Raw genomic sequence first — 22484 nt, 5'->3', positions numbered from 1 at the left:
GTCTGATACTGAAATTTAAGATTGGTGCTTTTTACAATGGTAAAATAACCAGGATTAACCAGCAAATTTGTTGTCTTGTCTGTCTGTGAAGAAGACAGTAGAGGTGTGCAAATAGCTGAGTTTTTGATTCACTGGCAGTTCCAAAAATTGAAGGAAAAAAATACTCATTTCGGGTCACCCTGAAACCTACCTTTTGGGCATTTTCAGTGAATAGAAACTTCCAAAAAACAGTTTTGGGTCATATTTAATGTTTTGTTCAACCCAAAATGAAAGGTTTGTTTTGATTTTAGGCATTTTTAAACATTTTCTTAAAAAAACAAAGGAAACCTGGTGATAGATTCCCAAGGGGACCTAGGCACTTCACAAAACCAAGGAGGAGAGGCCTCCGTGGTAGTGCCCCACTTCTTATATCCAGTAGACCAGTGGTTGGATCACTTAGCTGCAGTGTAGAAGAACTAGGTTTGAATCCCCTCTCTGGAGCACAGACTGCAACCCGAGTGCCTTAAGCACCAGGCTATTGGCTATTCTGGGGTAGCTATTCTCCAGCTATTCTCTGGGCTATTCTCTCTTAGTCTCTCCTGTTTGAGTTGTTTCACTTGGTATAAATACTTAAATATTTATTAGGCCAGAGAGATAGTGAGACTGAATCTATAGCCTCCCTTTTCTTGTACTGAAAACTGCTCTTAAATCTGACGTTTGCCTAAAATGCAGTATTTACTATAGAGCTCTATAACAAGCAAGTTAATTAAGTTCAATTGGATATGTAGTGTTGCTGTGCACTGTTAAACCTCTACCTTTTTTCCACCAAAGGGGTGGGAAAAGCTATTATAATATAATTATAATATGATATATAATCTCATATACACCCATCTATTAGTAGTTTGCACAATATGTAAAGTGTTTTGAGATCCGTTCAATTAAAGTTGCTATAAACTGTAAGACTAGTCCCTACTTTCATATTTCAAATATGTAAAACTATAGAAGCACTATGGAAATATTTTAAAGATGTATTTTCCACTGTAGCAATAATATGACATTGTTCTGTGATATTGTTTTTCCTTCAGATTGCTTTGTCTGGAGCATCTATGAAAACAACTGAAAGAATAGTATGTGAAAAAACAAGAATAGCTAACCCTTTGGGTATCTCCTCATCCCTTGGTACCCTCATTTAACTCCCAGTAACATTCATAGGACAGATACACACAGACGACACGCGCGCACACACCCAGAAAATATAGATACCAATCTGCAATGCATTTTATTCCTCAGATCTTTATTTGTAGAGCCTTTGCTTTTTGTTACATCCACTGTTGAATCTTTCACAGATTTCATCTTTATGTAAGGAAAATAAATCCACACTTAAATTTCAGAGCTTTACTAGAATTGAATGCGAGCTAAAACTGAGGAAGATTAAACCAATATACAATAGAACTCTCTGCGGTTTGTACTTAATGGAGTGCATGTGTTTTGTTTTGTTTTTTAATATAACCCTCTTCTCCTCAGCTTAGAGAAACAGATGCAAACTTGGGGAAGAGTTCCAGGATCCTAACCGGAATGTTGCGAAGGTAAGGACAAGGTAGGGATGCCTCTGTCTCTATCTGCTTTATTATTTTTAATTATATCTCAGTATTTGGCTAACTTGCATGTTTTTTTTCCCTCACAATCCAGTACGCAGAATCTCTTGAAACTAAATATTGATGTTGGCAGAAGCATTCACTGAGGAAAAATCAGATGAGAGGGAGTTTTACCATAGGAGTTTTGCACAAACTAGGAAAAGAATTTAGGTTGGCTATAAAATAGTTTTCCATTGTGTAACGCCGACAGACCCTGGTTGTCGGCAGGCGGGATTGAACCTGGGACCTCTGAAGCTTAGTGTTTGAGCCTCTACTGCATGAGCTAAAAGCTAGAGGGCCATTAGCCAAAGCTGTAGCAGACTCAACAGTCTGTAGCTGGGCTAGGTGTCACTAGAGGGGAACAGAGCACCACGCCAAACAGGATAAGTACAATTGCATCGGAGGTGTGGCTCCTTTGTTGAACTATTTGTCATTTTTTATCCTATTCTAAAAATAGTCTGTTTAATGGAGATCCAGCATCCATTATTCCTGGGTATACAGTTGGGTGTTTTAACCTATTAGTTTAAATTTGATTGTTTTATATTTATAACACAATTTATCTTCAGAGCATAATTTAAAATAATTCATTCTAGTTTGAACATACTAGGGAGACATCCTTTTTAAAACATTGTGTTTTGAGCATGCTTCTCCTGTGTGGTGTAATATTATGGAAATGTATCCTTGGGATTTAAAGTGAAGTGTGAAGAAAAAAATTGCAACATCCTAAAAATCTACTTGGGATTTTAGGGAGGATGAGAAAGATATTCAGTGATTTCCAGCCACCTTGAATTTAAATCAATACCTTTACCAGAAAGCTTGTTTTAGCCAATGGAATCCTTGGACATAGAGTTATCTATTCAGCAAAGCAGTACACTTGTAGCACTATGATGTCTGTATTTCTAGACTTATAGTTGGCTCCATAAAGAATAGTCACCCTAATTATAGGTGGCATTGGACATGCTAGGAATGATATAGATTATTCATAGAATATTCTGCAAGAAGTTGATATGAGCTGACCCTTCATAAGTTGCTCTTCACAACGTGCAAGCCTTTTTGTAGTGTGTATTTGTTTAAGCCAATTTGCTTTTTAAAAAAAATCCAAAGTTTTAGCTAAGTTAGCGATTAATTGCTAGCCTTGGAAAATATTGGGAAATGGAATTTTATAAGTTATTCTTCAGTGCAAGCTTTATCTCTCCGTAAGTCTCCTTCAGAAAATAGCTTTCTTAGTTCCTTGTATACCCAGCTGACAAAGGTTAAGATAACTGCTCTTCGTGCCTCCATTTCACAGACTTCTCACATTTCCAACTCTGAACCATAACATCCAAAACTCTGTGATTAAGAGTAATATGTAAATGACACAAGCTAAATTCAAAATCCATGGAGAAAGGAAGTGGCAATTGAAAGAGATGCTTCAGTGCTTGTAGACAATATAAAAAAAAAAAACCCATAGCCTCCCCAGGAAGGGCCCTGCGACATGAGCTGTAACGAATATTCTGCATATGTCTCCATTTTGTCAACTCTCATTAAAGGAGCTTCTTGCTTTATGTCAATTGAGCTGTCCAAAAATCATTCATCATTTTTAGTGTAAAAAAAATCATGCAGTTATTTAAATAATATCATATTAATGTTAAAGTTCAGCTGTCATTTAATAGTATGGCTTAATCAGACATAGCATTTAGGAAAAATAGTTTTTTCGGGCTATACTTGGCTTTCAGGTTGGCAGATTCAAATAAGGATTTATGGGTTTCTAAACCAATGTATTTTTTCCATGTTTATGCTTGATGTAGCTCAGCCTTGTTTTTTACAGGACTCTGTAGTCTGTTATTTTCAATAAAATAAAGTATCTGCTCACATTGTGTTTGAATACATTTGCAAGTAATTTGAAGAGGCTGGAACAAAAACACATGCTGTAACCTTTGACTTTGTTTTGTGTTTGGGAATCACAGTTTGGAGTCCTAGTTTATAAGTGTTCCATAAACCAAATGAAAAATATGACCTTTGTGAAATATACCCGAGGCTCTGTTTTCCGACAAATGGATTATGTAGTCAAACACTAAAAAGACGTGTTTTTTGTATGTCAGAAGGGCAGTGGATTTTCTCTTTCTTTGTTTAAAAAAAAAAAGCCTAACTGAATCACCCATCTGGTTAAAAGGTTAAGATTTAGGCCAAGCAAATAGGGTATACCTGTGCAATTCATACAAATGAGCATACGGAGTTGCCCATGTGGAGGTAATTGATATAGTAGGAGACACTCTGAAAATTTTCTCAGGACATTATTAGCAAACAGGTAGTATCCAGGAGTGATATAATATTTCATGACTATAATGAAAAAACTGTCCAGCGGTATCCCAGTCTCAGCAGCTTCTAAATGTTGTTTAGCCATTGAGGAGCAATCATAAGAGATAAAAACAGGAAGTCAGCAAAGACCTACATCAAGTGCAGGTGTAGGAAAATAATTACCACAGATTGGCAGTTGGAGCCTAATACTGCTTTCCCCACTAAGTACCATACAGACATACACTGAATTGCTGGAACCAATAAAGAACAATGATGTAGGGCCATATTTCACAGTTATCAGATAGAAAAAATATTGTTCAATTGAACACTGTAGTTGCTGCTATCGTGTATGAATCTGTTACTCTTTGAAGTTGTACACCTACCTTAGTGGTTATAAATGTGATGTATTGAGTGTAATTGTTCAGATTTCTATAACTGGGAACGGCCAACCATCCTCTTTTGTGAGCATGGTCAAATGTAGTAAGGAATTACATATTTAGAGAGGCTTATGAACCTCAATGCAGATTTATGCTCCAAACTGATGGTAAATATTTTTCAGCTGTATAGAACCTTTCATTAAAGGCGAGTAAACGTTATCCCTATTTTACAGCTGGAGGACTGAAATAGACACAGGTTAAGTGACTTTTCATAGCTCACACAATAAATCAAGTGGAAGAATAGGAATAGAATTCCTTATCCCAGTTTGCTGCTCTAACCACTACAGGAAATGGCTGACTCATATGAATCAGAATTCATTACCTACTGCTAATTTGGCACAAATAGCTGCATGTGGGTATTCAGATGAAGAGAGATCTAGGATGAATGTTTAAACTTAAACTAGAATGTAATCCATCTTCATTTCCAAATATGCAGGTATTTTCAGTATCCTGAAAAGAACATAAACTGAGACTGCATCTAAAATGGCATATTGTATTTAGACAGTTCACTATTCAGAAGATCAGCGAACTGATAAGAATTTGCGAAGATCAATCAAAATGACTAAGGGACTATTTAATTATTCATTTTGGTTGTCACTTATCCATAGCTCTCGGCACCACCCAAAATTTAATACAATGATAAATCTAAAATGTTCAATACACAACATTAGGCCAGCAAAATTCCAATTATAATTTCCAGCTAACAGATTCACACATAAGACAATGCAACTTTTCCAAATCTCATAATGAGGCCCCATCTGAATCCTCCATCCTTCCGCCTCCAACCTTCCATGATCTTAGCAGGTCAGTTTGTTGGACAGATTGAGGGAAAGGTATAAATCCCACCACACGTTATGAGAGCCCTTCATTTTGATAAACACAATTTCCCTGCCTTTCTTTTGTCCATGATCAAGGTCAATAGCCATGAAAAGCTTTAACAAAGATTTGGGATAACCTCTTTGGAGAGTCTCCAAGCCACACACAGCCTAATGGAAAACAAACAAAATCAAACAGTAGCCAAATAAATATTCCAGGTGTGAATGTCTCAATAGCAGATACATTCGGCACCAACTCTTCCTCTAAATTCATTTATTTCAGGAGATGTAGAATCCAAGAACTTTTTTGACATCATCATTATTAAGAAAAGTATCTAGTACCCTCCAAAATTACACATTGTTTTCCCTTGTAGAACATCATGGTTTCTGACCTTATGACTCTACCTTCTAATAATTCAGATTTTCATCTTCGGAGTCGTTATATGAGATATATTGGAAAACTCATGAACACATCTGCCCATATAAAAGGACCTTTTTTAAAATTTAATTTTAAACAGGACACAGTCATTAGCTCCAGCTGATGGAAATGAGGCAAAAAGTATACAAGTCTCAGGTGATAAATTATCTGAATTTCCAACACCTGTATGAATTGCCACCACTAGTAAAACCAGGAATAAGAAGTATTCTATCCCAGTGGTAAAGGTGGTTGAGTTTCTTCAAGATTGTTCCCAGCAATATTTGGCTATAACTGCCCAGATTTCCAATAGCCAAACTTTCATCAACCTTTGGAACTCCAAAGGTTTTTAGTCCTACACTTATTTTTCAACATTCCAAAGTTTCATTATATTTAATAAGTGCCCTGGAAACCCCCTTGAGAGTCTGCACCTCAGTTTGTGAATAAAATGTGCCGTTTATACAAATTGCTCTTGTTCCTGGCAGTTTTCAAATATTTCAATTGTTGCAAAGAGGACTAGTCTTTATTTATGAGATGAATCCAGCTTTAAGGAAATTGCCTCCCAGGTCTGACATGTGCGCCACCTCTACAGAATGATTTGGCCGAATGACTAGGGAGCAATGGATCCACCAGGCTCTTTTGCTTATCCCTTTGCTCTTTGAGACTCAAAAAATTAATTATGGTCTGCTCCACTTTCTCAGAAGTTCTTCCTTGGCTGCCTAGCCCACATCATCACTCTCACAAATAGCAAGAGAGACCATTCAAATACAAACAGCTGGGCAAAGGAGTTCCTCATTTACCCACCTTTGCTTGTTTCCATCCCAAAAGTCTTTCACAATCAAACTTTCTTTAGAGCAAAAGCCCTTCTCACTGTCAATGCAAAGCCTGTGTGATTTGATTCTGCAGTAATTCTGATGGAAGCTTTTATGATCTCAAATGCACTGCGATAGTTCAATGTAAGATTAGGTCTGTCTTTATAACCCTCATTTTCATGCGTTTGGATAAGTTTTCCTTTCCAGCAGAAATTTTGCATGCTTTGCAGTGGCAATTTTGTTTTTGAAGTTTGAGTAGAATCTGTTTCATCAGTTTTCTAGTGCAGAAAGAAAAAAACACTTCAAGGTGCTGTTCTACTCTGAAAAGTGATTTGAAATGGTACATTCTTGTGCAAATGTCTGCTTCCAGTCATGTATCTAGAGTCACGTCTGTTTAATCCAGTGACTTATACTTTGGCCTGGTCTACACTACGACTTTAATTCGGATTTATCAGCTTTAATTCGAATTAACCCTGTAACCGTCCACACAACGCTATTTAATTCGATTTAAAGTGCCCTTTAAATCGATTTCTGTACTCCACCCCAACGAGCGGAGTAGTGCCAAAATCGATTTTAGCAATTCGAATTAGGGTTAGTGTGGCCGCAATTCGATGGTATTGGCCTCCGGGAGCTATCCCACAGTGCATCATTGTGACCGCTCTGGACAGCAATCTGAACTCGGATGCATTGGCCAGGTAGACAGGAAAAGCCCCGCGAACATTTGAACTTCATTTCCTGTTTGCCCAGCGTGGAGAGCACAGGTGACCACAGATACCTCATCAGCACAGGTAACCATGCAGGCTGATAATTGAAAAAGAGCACCAGCATGGACCGTGAGGGAGGTACTGGATCTGATCGCTGTATGGGGAGAGGATTCAGTGCTTGCAGAACTTCTTTCTAAAAGACGAAATGCAAAAACTTTTGAAAAAATCTCCAAGGGCATGATGGAGAGAGGCCACAATAGGGACTCTGAGCAGTGCCGCGTGAAAGTCAAGGAGCTCAGACAAGCCTATCAGAAAACAAAGGAGGCAAACGGTCGCTCCGGGTCAGAGCCGTGGACATGCCGCTACTACGCCGAGCTGCATGCAATTCTAGGGGGGGCTGCCACCACTACCCCACCTTTGTTCGTGGATTCTGGGTCGGGGATAGTCTCGACGCCTGAGGATTCTGCCGATGGGGTGGAGGAGGAGGATGAGCTTGCAGAGAGCACACAGCACTCCCTTCTCCCCAACAGCCAGGATCTTTTTATCACCCTGACTGAAGTACCCTCCCAAGCCTCCCAAGCCAGTACCCAAGCAAAGCACTTAAGCACTGCTTAACTTTACGCATGTGAGCAGTCCCCTTAACTTGAAGTAAAAGTGGGAGCTAGGGAAAGAGTTTTAACCCTTGGTCCTTTCCTTGGGCAACACAGCTATGCACTGCCCCATACTCAGGGCTTGCTGCAAAGTGACAAACTAGCCTATAGTGTTTATATTAAATGTATGTCATAAAATACACAGGATGCATAACGTGGGCTTTTAATGTTACTGTGAGAACATTACTTTTTGTTTTCATTTCCTAAATTTCAACATTTGTAATTTAAATGTTACACTAATGTAAATGTTTGTATTTTAATATTAAATTACTCCTTTGTGATTATGAAATATGCCGTCTTATCCAAATGAAACTGAAAAACTATGTGGCACAACTAATCACAAGGTACTCCTTGAATAATGAACATATTATTGCCCTATGTTATGCCAGAACAAATCTGAGAACTAATTACTACTGGTCATTCTAGTCATTTTTCCCTATTTTAACAGGCAGTCTTATTTTTTTGTTGAAGTGATAGGGAAAACATCTGGAAATCTTAACTGTAATGTCAGCATAATTCCTAAGGGTAAACATACTTCATTATTAGGAATTCCAACCAGAAAACATGTAAACCTTTGAGACTTGTCAAATAAAGGGGTAAAGTTATATAATATAATTAATGGAGATATCCTATCTCCTAGAACTGGAAGGGACCTTGAAAGGTCATTGAGTCCAGCCCCCTGCCTTCACTAGCAGGACCAACTACTGATTTTGCCCCAGATCCCCAAGTGGCCCCCTCAAGGATTGAACTCACAACCCTGGGTTTAGCAGGCCAATGTTCAAATCACTGAGCTAGCCCTCCCTCCCAGTTATGCTAAGGATAGAGACATGTATCAGTAGTACTAAAAAGAAGAATTTAAAAAAATCGGTGTACTTTTCACTGCGTTTCGTGTTCTTATTTCAGATATGAAATGTTCTCTTATATATTTTTCAAGATGCATTTCTTGTAATTAATGAGCAGTTAACAGCCAGTTTTCAGGTCTTGCCATGCTTTCTGCAGACAGTATTCTGCATGTGTGGAAATGATAAAAAGCTCTTCGAAAATCATATTCTGCTTTTACTTTTAGCAGAAGAAACACTTCCTGTGAGCCCATTGTGGAAGTCAGGGTGCTTTTCTTCCACAGTGCTGTGCAAATGTCATGCCCTTTGATAGCAGTGGCCACTGAAGATTCTCCGCAGGAAATGCTCAGCACCACTCAGAATCAGGCCATATATGATCATTTCAGCAGTGCAAGCCATGCCCCTGAGGATCAGTGTGTGCCAGAGTGTCCTTTGCAAAACCCCAAATTTTTAGAGGTTAGTAATGCAGGGATAAAAATTTAATCGGAGGTTGAAATGAGGCAAACAAGATCTTAAAGAGAAAGGAAATTGATCTTTTCATTTCAATATTTTCAATACACAGGATAAAAAAGACTATGCATTTCCACTGCTGAAATCTTGTTATCTTTGTGTCACGTCTTAGGCCTGTCACTCGCTTATTCAGGCAGAAGTGTGCAGATCACATGCTGGACATCCGTTTTATTTTTCAGTTTATTTTGGAAGACTTTTCCCTGGGTCCAGTTGACCTCCTGAGCCCATTATGGACATTACTCTCAACAACCTTCCTAGGATGTTCCCCCCTTTTCTATTTTATGGGCAATGGCCTTTGTTCCCTCTTTTCCATTCCCCTTTTTAAACCCACTGGAATTACTGTCTCACTTGTTCCATTCCTGATCTCCCACGGCGCTCCCGCACAGCCCCATCAACTTTGTTCATCTGAACAGCTGGAAATGGCATTATCAAAAGCACAGTTATGTTTTTTGAGAAGGAGCAGGGTCTTAATGGATACTACTCCACACTAGATCATTCTAGACTACATATACCAAGAATAGTTAAATAGCATACGACCCCTCTAGTTGCACTGTGTTTGAGATATGCTAACTGTCACTAAGAGATTAGAGTTTAAAAGAAGACAGTAAAGTTTATAATATTTTGTTATGGGAGTGAAGCAAAAGGCATTTCATAGTCAGCAGTGACATCCCGTAGCCAAAATAAGTGGCATGTGCCATAACTGTAACATCATGGAAAGTCATAGCTCATGGCAGCAAATTGGTGCAGTGCTTTCTCGCGGTGGGCATGATTAGTTTCTGTTCGGCTGAGTTCTCTCAGAGGTGGTATTGTGAAGCAGTAAATGAAAATATTTTAAATGTTCATCAGATTGTTTATGCTATGAGGGTGAAGTAGGGAAACCACAGCATAAGCTGGAAGTGTAAATTGTTCTCATAATTGGACACAACTCTTCTGAAGTCAGCAGTGTTGTACCGATTAAGGCCAGCACTGAATTGAGAAACATGTTTTAACACAACTCACACTGTAACTGCCACAGAACAACATATACCTACGGTTATACTTATTGCATATCAGGCAGTGTATTTAAGACATTTGTTTATAAACACAAAGTCCTGTTGAGATAATCACAGCTGCATGAAATCCTGCCTTATCAGAGATTACACTTTGGTCTTCAAGTTAGTTGAAAGATGAGCAAAATCATATGTAGATAGACAGCATCTCTGTGACTGCATTTAAAGAGGCTCATGTGTTCTACCATGAGTGTGAAATAACTGGTGCTCAGGAAATATGTTTTTTCTGCCCTTCTCTGAGTCTGAAGGATATAAATATTTGGTGCACAAAGCTTAATTGTAACCTCCACTTTTCATCAAGTCAGCCTCATTTGTGGGATTTTTGGAGCATAGATGCAGAAGAAATCCATAGCTGTCCTAACATGTAACATTTAGGAGCTCAGAGGTTGCCGAACTACAGTTTTGTGCACAGACTGCTACGAGGTTTGCAAATGCAGGGACTATTTAATTTGTTGGCCTTATGCATTTGTATATCTGAGTTCAGGAATTGGCTTAAGATGAGACACAATGGGTAAGAATATTGAATTTCCATTGTTTGAAATTTCAGTATGAAGAGAGGAGTGAGACAGAAAATAGGAAATTGACCAAAATTTGAAAGGTGAAATCTGTTAGATATTTTAAATATTTTTTAAAAAATGTATGCCATGTTGTTGCAGCCATGTCGATCCTACGATATTAGAGAGACAAGGTAGGTGAGGTAATATCTTTTATTGGACCAACTTCTGTTGGTGAGAGAGACAAGCTTCCGAGCTTACATAGAGCTCTTCTTCTGGTCTAATTTAAAAAAAAAAAAAAATTACCTCACCCATCTAGAAAGGGAGGAAAAAATATTGTCAAGAATTACAACTATTTTTCTTGTGAAGCCATTCGTCTACATTGCAGACTGTTCTGCTTATTTTGGAAACACGTAGAAGAGAATAGGGATGGTGTTTAGTAGGCAGAAGACAACCCCATGGATATTTTGTTGAGTTCCATAATTTGAAGAACCCGATTTAGACATTATGGGTGTGATTTCCAAACATGCTCAGCATTCCTCTTAATCTGCTCCCATTGAAGACAATGGAAGTTTTATCATTGACTTCAGTAGAAGCAGAGTTAAGCCAGAATTAGACTCTGGTTCTGATCACACAGTGGTTTAAAGGACCAAATCCACTAAAAACAGTTTCAGAGTAGCAGCCGTGTTAGTCTGTATCCGCAAAAAGAAGAACAGGAGTACTTGTGGCACCTTAGAGACTAACAAATTTATTAGAGCATAAGCTTTCGGATATCCGAAGAAGTGGGCTGTAGTCCACGAAAGCTTATGCTCTAATAAATTTGTTAGTCTCTAAGGTGCCACAAGTACTCCTGTTCTTCTTTTTACTAAAAACAGTGTAATCTTCACACTGATGAAAAATTGGTGTTAGATCAGAATCTTACCCTTATTACCTAGTATTTAAGAGCTAGTTTTCATTTTTAATTCATTTCAGTTTTGCTATGCTGAGATAAGGTAAGGGATAAAATAAAAAACAGTCCTATGGGGAAGAATTCAGGATTTAGAGCAGTGGTCTTCAACCTTTTTATACACAAGATCATTTTTTGAATTTAAGTGCGACCCAGGATCTACCCTGCCCCTTCCCCGAGGCCCCACCCTGCTCACTCCATTCCCCCTGCCTCCGTCGCTCACTCTCCCCCACCCTCACTCACTTTCACCAGTCTAGGGAAGGGATTTGGGGTGCGGGAGGGGGTGAGGGGTGCAAGCTCTGGAAGGGAGTTTGGGTGCAGGAAGGGGCTCCCGGTTGGGGCAGAGTGTTGGGGTGCAGAAGGAGGTGCAGGTTCTGGGAGGGAGTTTGGATACAGGAGGGGGCTCTGGACTGGGGCAGAGTGTTGGGGTGCAGGAGGAGGTGCAGAGTGTGGGCTCTGTGCAGGAGTTTGGGTGCAGAAGGGGGCTCTGGGCTGGGGCAGAGTGTTGGGGTGCAGGAGGGGGTTGGGGTGCAGGAGAGGGTATGGGGTGCTGGCTCTGGGAGGGGGCTCAGGGCTGGGGCAGAGTGTTGGGGTGCAGGAGGGGTTATAGGGTGCTGGCTCCAGAAGGGGGCTCAGGGCTGGGGGTTGGGGTGCAGGAGGGCTGTGGGCTCCCACCGGGTGGCACTTATCTTAGGCGACTCCCAGTCAGCAGCGCAGCCTACCCCTCTGGCCCCGGGGGAGGGGAGGTCACATGGCTCTGCGCTGCCCCTCCCTGCAGACGCCACCCACGCAGCTCCCATTGGCTGCAGTTCCCCGTTTCCAGCCAATGGAAGCTGAGGGGGCAATGCTTGCAGACAGAAGCAGTGAACGGAGACCCCTGCCCACCGTGGGGGCGCGCTGGCCGCGTCCGGGATTGGTGCAGGGCCAGAGCAGGCAGATAGCCTGCCTTAGCCCCGTTGTGCCACCAGACTTTTAGCGGCCGGAGATCACGATCAACTGGTAGAGACTCCAGGATCGACCAGTCGATCTTGATCTGCCGGTTGGTGACCACTGATTTAGAGTATAGGGTTTTCACTTGAGTCAGTTAGGAGATAAAAATGGGGTATTGTTCTAAAGCCAGGGCAAAATCCTGCCAGCTTTATTCAAGTGAACAGTTCTTACACCTCGTATTCTTCTTGCTATCAATGGGACTACTCTTCACTAAGGGTTACTCATTTGAACAAGGATTTGCAGACTCAAATGGTGACTGTCCTCAATGAAATCCACAGCCAAGCAAAACAAGATCAGTTGGAAAAAGCTGGTTGCAGATAACATAGTAGTACTGTTATGATAGAACTTATGTCCTTGAGCAGCATGTGTAGATGTATTGGACTGAACCTTTGAGACACGGGGAAGAAATGTTCACACATTACTAACCTGTCAGCCAGCTGTCTGAAGAATAACAAAGCCCTGAATTAGAAAATGGGGGTCTTGTAATGTGAAATTGTTTAGTCTGCTTAGTGGTCGGGGGTATGAGGGTTTCATTATTTTTCCTGTGTCTTAGACATTTTCCACCTTACTGTGGAAGATTCGGTTCAGATCAAGAAGGCCTATAAAAGTCACAATAGGATTTAAACAACAAATTTGAGGGACATGGGAGAACTTCTTTAAATTTCACTCCTACAGTTTAAACTACTGTTTATAATATGTCCATAATACTGCTGTAAATCTATAGTAACTATTGAAATCAATTGAGATAATCCAGATTTACACGAGGATAATGAGAAAATGATTTAGTCAAAAGAGCGAATCTTGCAACATACTTGTCTGAGACAAACTCAAATTGTAAGCACTAATACTCCTTTTCTCCTATAATTGGGTTCATTAACTCGGGTAAAAAAGTGGCCTTGTCTTCCAGTAGATTTTTATTAATTGCTGTTTTTTTGAGACAGCTGAGAAATAGTAGAAGCAATATTAATAGTTTATTCTTTTGTACCTGGAAACACAAGGTGTCAGACCCTCAGCTGGTGTAAATCAAGTCAGTGGTGCCCACAGATTTACACGAGCTGAGGGTCTGACTCATTTTTTTAAGTAATTGATTTATAAACATGGTTTTGGTTTTGTGTTGCATTTTACTTGGAATTTTATACAATTATATGTGCTAAAGAGTTGTGTCTGTGCACAATTGCTCAGAATTGTATTTCCTATGCTCCAGCTGAGGAAAATAGTAAAGGAGTTTTTCAGTGACCTGTATGCGTTCTGCAAATATTTACTTACTGTGTTGTGAATGCTAACATGGTTCAGCAGAGGATCTCTCTCTGTAGCGTTTATCATCTAATAGCGTTTGTTTAACTTGCACATGGCAATAGTAAAACAAATTGCATTATCAGCCCAAGAAGGGCACTTTAAGCATTTGGATTGGATTTTAGATGAAGTGAGACTTAAAGCACCTTCCAGCACTGGACAGTTACGTCTTTGCCTTGCCCTATCCAGAGGATCAACTGGTTACTTAAGATTGGAACATCTGTGGCCAAATTCTTTCCTTGAATTGCACTGCTCTGCTTAGTCATAATTTGAACTGAAAGCCTGTTTGTATATCCTTCATTAATGATCTGGATGATGGGATGGATTGCTCCCTCAGCAAGTTCGCAGATGACACTAAGCTGGGGGGAGAGGTAGATATGCTGGAGGGTAGGGATAAAGTGCAGAGTGACCTAGACAAATTGGAGGATTAGACCAAAAGAAATTTGATGGGGTTCAACAAAGACAAGTGCAGAGTCCTGCACTTAGGATGGAAGAATCCCATGCACTGTTACAGGCTGGGGACCGACTGGCTAAACAGCAATTCTGCAGAAAAGGACCTGGGAATTATGGTGGACAAGAAGCTGGATATGAGTCAACAGTGTGCCCTTGTTGTCAAGAAGGCTAATGGCATATTGGGCTGCATTAGTCGGAGCATTGCCAGCAGATCAAGGGAAGTGATTATTCCCCTCTATTCGGCACTGGTGAGGCAACATGTGGAGTATTGCGTCCAGTTTTAAACCCCTGCTACAGAAAGAATGTGGACAAATTGGAGAGAGTCCAGCGGAGGGTAACAAAATGATTAGCAGGCTGGGGAACATGACTTACGAGGGGAGACTGAGGGAACTGGGGTTATTTACTCTGCAGAAGAGAAGAGTGAGGGGGGATTTGATAGCAGCCTTCAACTACCTGAAGGGGGGTTCCAAAGAGGATGGAGCTAGGCTGTTCTCCGTGGTGGCAGATGACAGATCAAGAAGCAATGGTCTCAAGTTGCAGTGCGGGAGGTCTAGGAAAAACTATTTCACAGGGAGAGTGGTGAAGCACTGGAATATGTTACCTAGGGAGGTGGTGGAACCTCCATCCTTAGAGGTTTTTAAGGCCCAGGTTGACAAAGTCCTGGCTGGGATGATTTAGTTGGTGTTGGTCCTGCTTTGAGCAAGGGGTTGGACTAAGTGACCTCTTGAGGTCTCTTCCAACCCTAATATTCTATGATTCTATATTGTTATGCTTGTTTTTGAGCAAATAGGCGGTACATTTAGAAATCTTCAAAGCACTGTGCACACTTATGATGATGTAGAAATAATAAATTTAAACATTTAGGCTGTTTTAAAAATGTTCTCATGCCTTAGATATTGGAAGGCATATGGTTCACTTTATCCTTACAGGGAAACTACTTTGCTGTTTTCAGTCACCGCTATATTTTTTAAATGTAGTTTTAAGTGTGAATGGTACACATGTGTTGATTGTGAAGGTACTGTTTTTTTCAGTTCAGCCTTAAGCTAATTACTATTAGTGGCAGTGAGGCCTTGTACCTCATTTGCGAGCAGCTATTTATAATACTGTACCAGGATAAAGCAATGCTTTACATTGCCGTTTTACCACACTATTACACCATTGTGTTTTAATCCACCATAGGTGAATGGAGAACTTCAGGCGTCTGTTTTATTTAATGATATAATCAGTAAACAACGTATGCACTTCACGCATTTGGCCATTAAAGACGGCCCATATTTTTGGACTGAACGTTTCCATTGTAAATTGGTGTAGTCACATATCAGCTTGTTTCTAGTTTAAAAGGCTTGCTGTGTTCACAAGATGGTACAAAGCAAGCTCAGTAACGGCTCATACCCAGTGCAGGTGGTCCAGCTAGCTGCCATGTAGATCAAGTCAAACAACTGTGACTCTTCCTCTGACATGACAGTTCGTGAGACAAGACTGGTCTTATTCCCATAAACAAGGAAGAGTTATAGATAGACATACATCATGAACTTATGAGGACAAAAGGGGGTTTCAGAATCACGCAGCATCAGAAAGCTCAATACTGCAAACTATTGGAACATAAGCCTTTGAAATACAACAAACATTTTATTTTATTAGATAAAATTTAAAGAAGGGGCTCAGAATTATTAAATTGCCCAGAGCTGTGGTTTTCAAACTTTTTTTTCTGGCGACCCAGTTGAAGAAAATTGTTGATGCTCAAGACCCAAAGGAGCTGTGGATGAAGGGTTTGGGGTGTGGGAAGGGCTCAGGGCTGGGAAAGAAGGTTGACGTGTGGGGGTGAGGGCTGTGGGGAGTTTGGGATGCAAGCGGGGGCTCAGGGCTGGGGTAGAGGATTGGGACATGGGAGTGGGGCATGGGCTTCCCTGCAGTGGCTCCCGGTCAGGGCCGCAGCCAGGGTGCTAAGGCAGGCTTCCACCCTGTCCTGGCACTGCGGACTGCGCTGTGCTCCGGAAGCGGCCAGCAGCAGGTCTGGCTCGTAGGCAGAGGTGCACAAGCAGCTCCGCGTGGCTCTCACCAGCAGGCACTGCCCCCCCCCAGCTCCCATTGGCCAGGAACCGGCCAATGGGAGTGCGGAGCCAGTGCTCAGGGTGGGGGCAGTGCATGGAGCCCCGTGACATCCCCCCCCCCCCCCAACCTAGGAGACAGACATGCTGCTGGCCACTTCTGGGACGCAGTGTCAGAACAGGTAGGGACAAACCTGCCTTAGCCAGGCAGCACCGCCAACAGGACTTTTAACAGCCCGGTTGGCGGTGCTGACCAAAGCCACCCAGACCCAGTACTGGATCGCGACCCGCAGTTTGAAAACCACTGTACTAGAGTATTTGTGCCACGGAAATGGTCACTGATTTAAGAACCTTTGAGACAGGAAGTAGCCCTCTTTCGCAGTCAGTTGAATTTTATTTTCAGCAATGTGTAAACAAAACAAACAAAACCCACTGCTTATACCAAATAGAGTGGCTGAGTGTTAGTAAGAAAGTAAAGGGCTTGAGGTTGTGATTTCCCCAAAATGTTTCCATAGTGATAGCCAGAATAAATAACTACCAGGTTTACATTAAAAGTTTATCAACTAGGTGCTAAGGAGAATATTTGTATCTACCAACACAAAAATACATACTTTTCAAGAAATGGATGAGAATCCCAATCCATCTTAAACTCTAAGAAAATGTATAAAATGTTCAGTTCTTTTTATTTTAAAGAGAGCAATGTTTTTAACAGTTTACATAGCTTATGCTTAGGACATCCCTGTATCATGAAAATGCTTTAGGGCCAGATTCTCCTCTGGTACATATTGGCATAACTCCATTGACTTGGACCTACACAAATTTACACCAGCTGAGAGGATCTAGCCCATTATAAATATAGTGATTTGCATATTTTCATAGACCTTCACTCTGTTTGCTGCACAATTTGCACACAAATATAAGGAAGTTGTGCTAATAGCCCCTTTGAAAATGTGTCAATGCAACCCAGATCTTTCAAATTACTCTGTGCAGGTGCAAGGGTCTTCCCATGTGGATATCCATGCAAGATCAGGGCCTTAAATTGTATTGCTGTTAACTTTAAAATAAAACCTTTCTTTCATGTTTCTCCTGCCATTTCTGATGCCATGAACTGAATCTGTGCATAGGATGAACCAAATATCTTTAAAGTTCTTGTTAACCTTGGGTTGATCCTGCTTTCACTGAAATACCTGACAGGATTCCAATTGATTCTTTTTATTTTTTTCATGATTTTTTTTTAAATTATTTGTAAGGATTTGTCCTGGTCTCCAGTGTGAAAATTCGACTGGCTGTAAGCAGTGAACGGTTAGTCAAAAGAAGTGATTCAAGCTAAATGAGTGAGGTTTCAAGGCCCAAAGGATCAGGGCCAACAGTCAAAATGACTAACACAACCCAGTTGCTTAACAAATATTGTTGTCTAGTAAAGATGGAGCAGAATTATATGCCATCAGCTTACCATACTTAGGGGCAATCTGTTACAAAGGGAACCGGCTACCTTATAGGTCTCACTGTATTTTACACTAATTAAATTATTTACATACATATAAAGAAGCCAAAGGTGAAAGTTACATTACTACATGACAGATTGAGATTTCATTTTTGCTTTCTATTGCTGCTTATTTCTGTACTGACAGGTACTACATATATCCTCAATAACAAAATTTCTTTTAATTACAAAAAAAAGTGTTCACTTTCTATTCTCTATGGCTAATATGAAGGCATAGCTTTTTAGGTCTTTTAATCTGTTTCAAGGCCAAGCTATTTATATGAGGGTTGTTTAGTTCTTTTTTTCCTCTCCATATTTATAGAGGGGAAAAAAGGATATTTTATTTATTCACTAGATTCTTTATGTTGCCTCGAATTGCAGGGATAAAGTATTTTCAAGCTTATGGATGAAGAGAAGATAAAAGGTCTCATTTTATGAGCCATTATATATGCTTTTTAAGTATAGTTTTCTCGTGGCTAATATGTTTAAAATAAAACAGTACTCCAGTGTTACTTATATAGGCTTTTTGTATCCATATTTCATGTAAGCTAGATGCTACACTTATACATGTTTGTGTGCATTTGATAGCATGTTACCTTCCAATTTTTAACTGTAGAAATTATTTCACTATTGCTTTTTTTTTAATCTTGTAACACTGTTACTCAGTTTTTCTCCTGAACTGGAAAGCAGAATCAAGAAACTGGCTCAGTTGTCTTGTAAGAGAAAGGATGGTCTCATGGTTAAGGAACTGGGACTAAGGAGATCTAGGTTCAAATCCTGTGTAACCTTGGGCAAATCATTTCCTTGTGTGTCAGTGTCCCATCTGTAAAATGAGAATGCTACTACTTCCTGACCTCAAGTGTGTTGTGAGGATGAAAATTCATTAATCTCTGTGTGGTTCTCACATCCCTAAATGATGAGCACAATAGTAGATTCTATAAATGAACAAACTGAATGGCAGTGTTGCTGACTCTGGTGCGAGGTTAGGACTGAGATGGATGTAGAAGAGGGTGAGAGAGAAACATAGAAAGAATTTAGACAAGGGTCTTTGTTTCAGACCTGCTGTTGGAAGGGACTGTGATACAACAATCAGTCCTTGAGCACTCTGCTGTTAATGTAGGATTTAGATTGGAGGAGATGCTAAGTCCATGGTGCACTTTCAGCCTGTCAGATTACCTCGTGCAGGGGCTGCTATTGGTAAAAATTCCAGCTCCACTGGCCTTTAAGATATTAATTCGGGACATAAAGGTGGATAACAATATTGATGTGGGTTCAACCAATATATAGCTAATCCATACCAGGAGGTATAATGACCATGTATACGCCAAAGAGTAGTGGTGCTATCCTTGGTGTTCTAGCCTAATTCCAGTATAGGCAATTGCATTCTACCTATCTAAAATTCTTCCTGCCAATTCTATCAGAAATGGCATCCTTCTAACTGCTCTGAACTGTGATGTAATAATATGCTGTTAAACAGCAGCTGCATTTCAAAAGTGAGCTATAATTTGTACAAACATTTGTAAAGTATTTGGGGATCCTTGAAGATGAAAGAAAAGCTATAGAGGCAACATACTATTACTTATCACATAATACTGGAGTGGCTTTCACTCCATGAGCCTAGGTACTCAAGGGCGATGTGGAGGTGACACTTCTGGACTCAAGGACAAACGGATTAATGGAACAGTATGAATACCTTTCCTTTGCAAAGAGCACCACTACTGCAGTCATCCAGCCTGTATGGGGAATAAATACATAAAATAGTGATTTCTCAGAATGAATGATTATTGATCCTCATTGCCCCATTTGGACATGGGAGGGTTCTGGAGATAACCTGCTCTCACATAGCTGATGGTGAATACCAGCAAAAAAATCTCTTAAACCCCCTTCCCACCAGCACTGCCTTGCCCTGAAAAAATAGAAACTAAATACCGTTTTGCTACAATAATTAGAAAAATAGCTATGAGGATAATCTAGGAATGCATCTAAATTTCTCAAAGTAGCATGCACAATAACTCTGTGGTTTGCAAAACTATTGTTGTTCCTTCTATAATCCAAAACTTTCCTTTAATTTAAACACATTCAAGATGTATATTTCACAACTATGTACACCTGAAAACTGTTGTATTGTGAGCCTGTTCTTTAGCCATCACTCCACACTGAGAGTAGAAGAAGGCTCAAATAGTAGTCACTGCTGGCGGAAATGGAGGTAGGTTGAGGTAGTTGGTAACACTGTGGTCTAGATGAGGTTTTTGTGAAGAGTTTTTATGGAACACCTCTAGCGCTGGTGCACTTTGCTGGTCATATTTTAACAGTTGCCTTTGAATTATTGATGATTTATTAAAGCTGTACCAGCAAGCAATGGGCAAAATAAAATCCCACATGCCGGTTTCCTCAGAGGAATCATCTTGAGGCATCTAAGTGATCAAATGAGATGAGCCATTTATAATTCTTCAAGTGGGAATTGTTCACGAGCTGGGTTGTTCCTTAGTAGCTGGCCAATGTTCTATTTGGAATAAGACAGAGCATACTGTTTGTGTGTGTGTCGTCTTACTTGTCTTCAAAGCACCTAGGACATTGTCAGCGTGCTTTTTAAATAATATACCTGTATATATGCAAACATGTTATCCACATTACCCATGGCAATATTTTAATAAACTTTATATTTTACTTTACACATACACTTTTATTTATATATATAAATACCAGTAGTGTCCTAGGTGTTTTGAAGACCAGGAGATCGGCTCCCTGCCCCAAAGATGGTGCAGTAGAAATAGACAATATGTACGTGGGGTATGGGATGCTGTGTATGTTGAAAGAAAAAGACAGTGCTTCAGAACATTGATCAGCTTCTGTTTTAGGCACTGGTTGTGTGTGTTTAAAATTCTATTCACTGAAATGAATGGAAATGCTTGTTGCAAGTGCTCATCCTCTGAAACTGAAAGGAGGAGCAGGTGCACAAGATATCAGAGAAGTGCTCTGTTTGATAAATATAGAGAGCTACTCATATTGGAGTTTCTATTTTGTCCTCTTGCTCATTTGACCTAATTTAATACAGTTTTTATGGAAAAAATATTACTATGTTTGACCTGTATAATTGGTTGGGAAGCCTATTAAATCTGGCCCTCTTCTCTAAACTGTAAGTTCTAAGACCAGTTTGAGTTTGGGACCCTTGTAGCCTGCTTTCTTTGATCCATGATCTGAGAATATATAATCATTGTCTGAAGAGTTGGATTCCATTGTGACAAGGAAGGAGAGCGGTAGCTCTGAAGAACACATCTTCACATGGAAAGCCACCCTATCACTATTCTGTGGTTTTCATCACTCTTTCAGGGGTCTCTTTGTTCTGTGTTGTTACTTAGTTGATTTTTCCTTATTTTCAGTATTAACTTTTGTTAACATTTTTGGTAAAACCACCTGCAGAATAATCTTTTTCTTTTTGTATATTGCTATGTTTCTCTAGACATTATTGCACAGGCATGAAACATAATCCTAGAAATCTTTCTTACTAGTGGGAAGCTTGAGATAAATATTGTTGTATGTTTAGGAGGAGTTAGTCTTTACATATTGACCATGCGTGTCTAAATGCTGAGTAATAATTAAAAGGGACAATTGTCTCAAAACATTCCTTAGATTATTATTAGATTATTTTAATCCTTACATTATTCAAACTGGAAAGTTATGTAAACATTTGTTTTACATCTCACCAATGAGCGGTTTTTATTTTTTGACCTTCAACTACCTAGGTCAGTGAAACAAGTTTGTTCACTTTCATTTTAAAGTGAGTTTCACTTTCCAGTTCTCATGCCTGGTAAGTACAATGCTTTTGTGTTTGGGTTCCTAGAAGTTTGGGGGAATATATATAAAGAAGAAGAAGAAGAAGAAAAAAGAAAACCCACACAATTATTTTTCAAAACACCTCTAAAAATATTTCGTTACCTGTTGCTTTATCTTCACCACCTCCCGTTTTAAAAATACATAAACTCTGGGTTTATATTACTTGACAGTGACCTCTTAATAAACTAGTCTGGTAGTTAAAAGAAAAAATCCAGCCAGACTTAATATAAATTGTTTGTCGCATAGTGAGAGTAGTTTGTACATATTCCATTACAGTGGCCACCATTCATGTCAGCATTTGCCAAAAGTTTCCACATAGAAGTGACATCTCTGAGACATCAGAGATTTTTCTGTATACATAGAAAAGGAAATACTACCACATCTCAAGTTCCACTGGGTAGTAACCTTTTGACAAACGTTGACTTTTTAAATGGTGACCACTCTCCATACAAACTCAGATGAGTTGTTGTTTAGTTGTTTTTTCTCATCTCAGTTTTTTTTCATACAAAATTAAAGACATTTCAGGTCATGAACAGGTGTTGGGAGTCACAACCAACCTGCCCTTCCCACACTGCTAAATTATAGACAAATCTCAGCTCGGTGGGAGGAGGGATTGCACTGAGATGTGAAAAGGGCCATGAAGCACCAAGGTAGGGCAATTGAACTATGAGGCTAAGGAAACGTCTCGATCCACCAGAATGCTAATAGCATTAAAACCCTCCTGTCATATATTTCAAAGTAGTGGTTTCAGACAATAGTAACACTGGAACTTTTCTCGAATGCTCTTTCCCGCCCAACCATATTTTTACAATTAAATACTGA

The 22484-nt window shown here is 39.9% G+C and overlaps 1 protein-coding gene across 11 annotated transcripts in view; it reads left to right on the top strand.

The window, feature by feature from the left end:
* Positions 1-22484, top strand: part of VTI1A (vesicle transport through interaction with t-SNAREs 1A) — a 343084-nt gene that overhangs the window by 217751 nt on the left and 102849 nt on the right. For 8 of the 11 annotated variants that reach the window (XM_065552492.1, XM_065552493.1, XM_065552490.1 and 5 more), the window contains one exon: positions 1504-1565. In XM_065552492.1, coding sequence (XP_065408564.1) covers positions 1504-1565 — 62 coding nt within the window. Of the gene's footprint in view, positions 1-1503; positions 1577-1668; positions 3465-22484 lie in introns of those variants that run through there. The other 3 variants (XM_065552496.1, XM_065552497.1, XM_065552494.1) reach the window with 2 other exon arrangements.

Source organism: Chrysemys picta, chromosome 7 (assembly GCF_011386835.1).
Source record: "Chrysemys picta bellii isolate R12L10 chromosome 7, ASM1138683v2, whole genome shotgun sequence".
Lineage (NCBI taxonomy): Eukaryota > Metazoa > Chordata > Testudines > Emydidae > Chrysemys > Chrysemys picta.
Note: the sequence above shows the minus strand (reverse complement) of the source record. Positions and strands in the feature narration are given on the sequence as shown.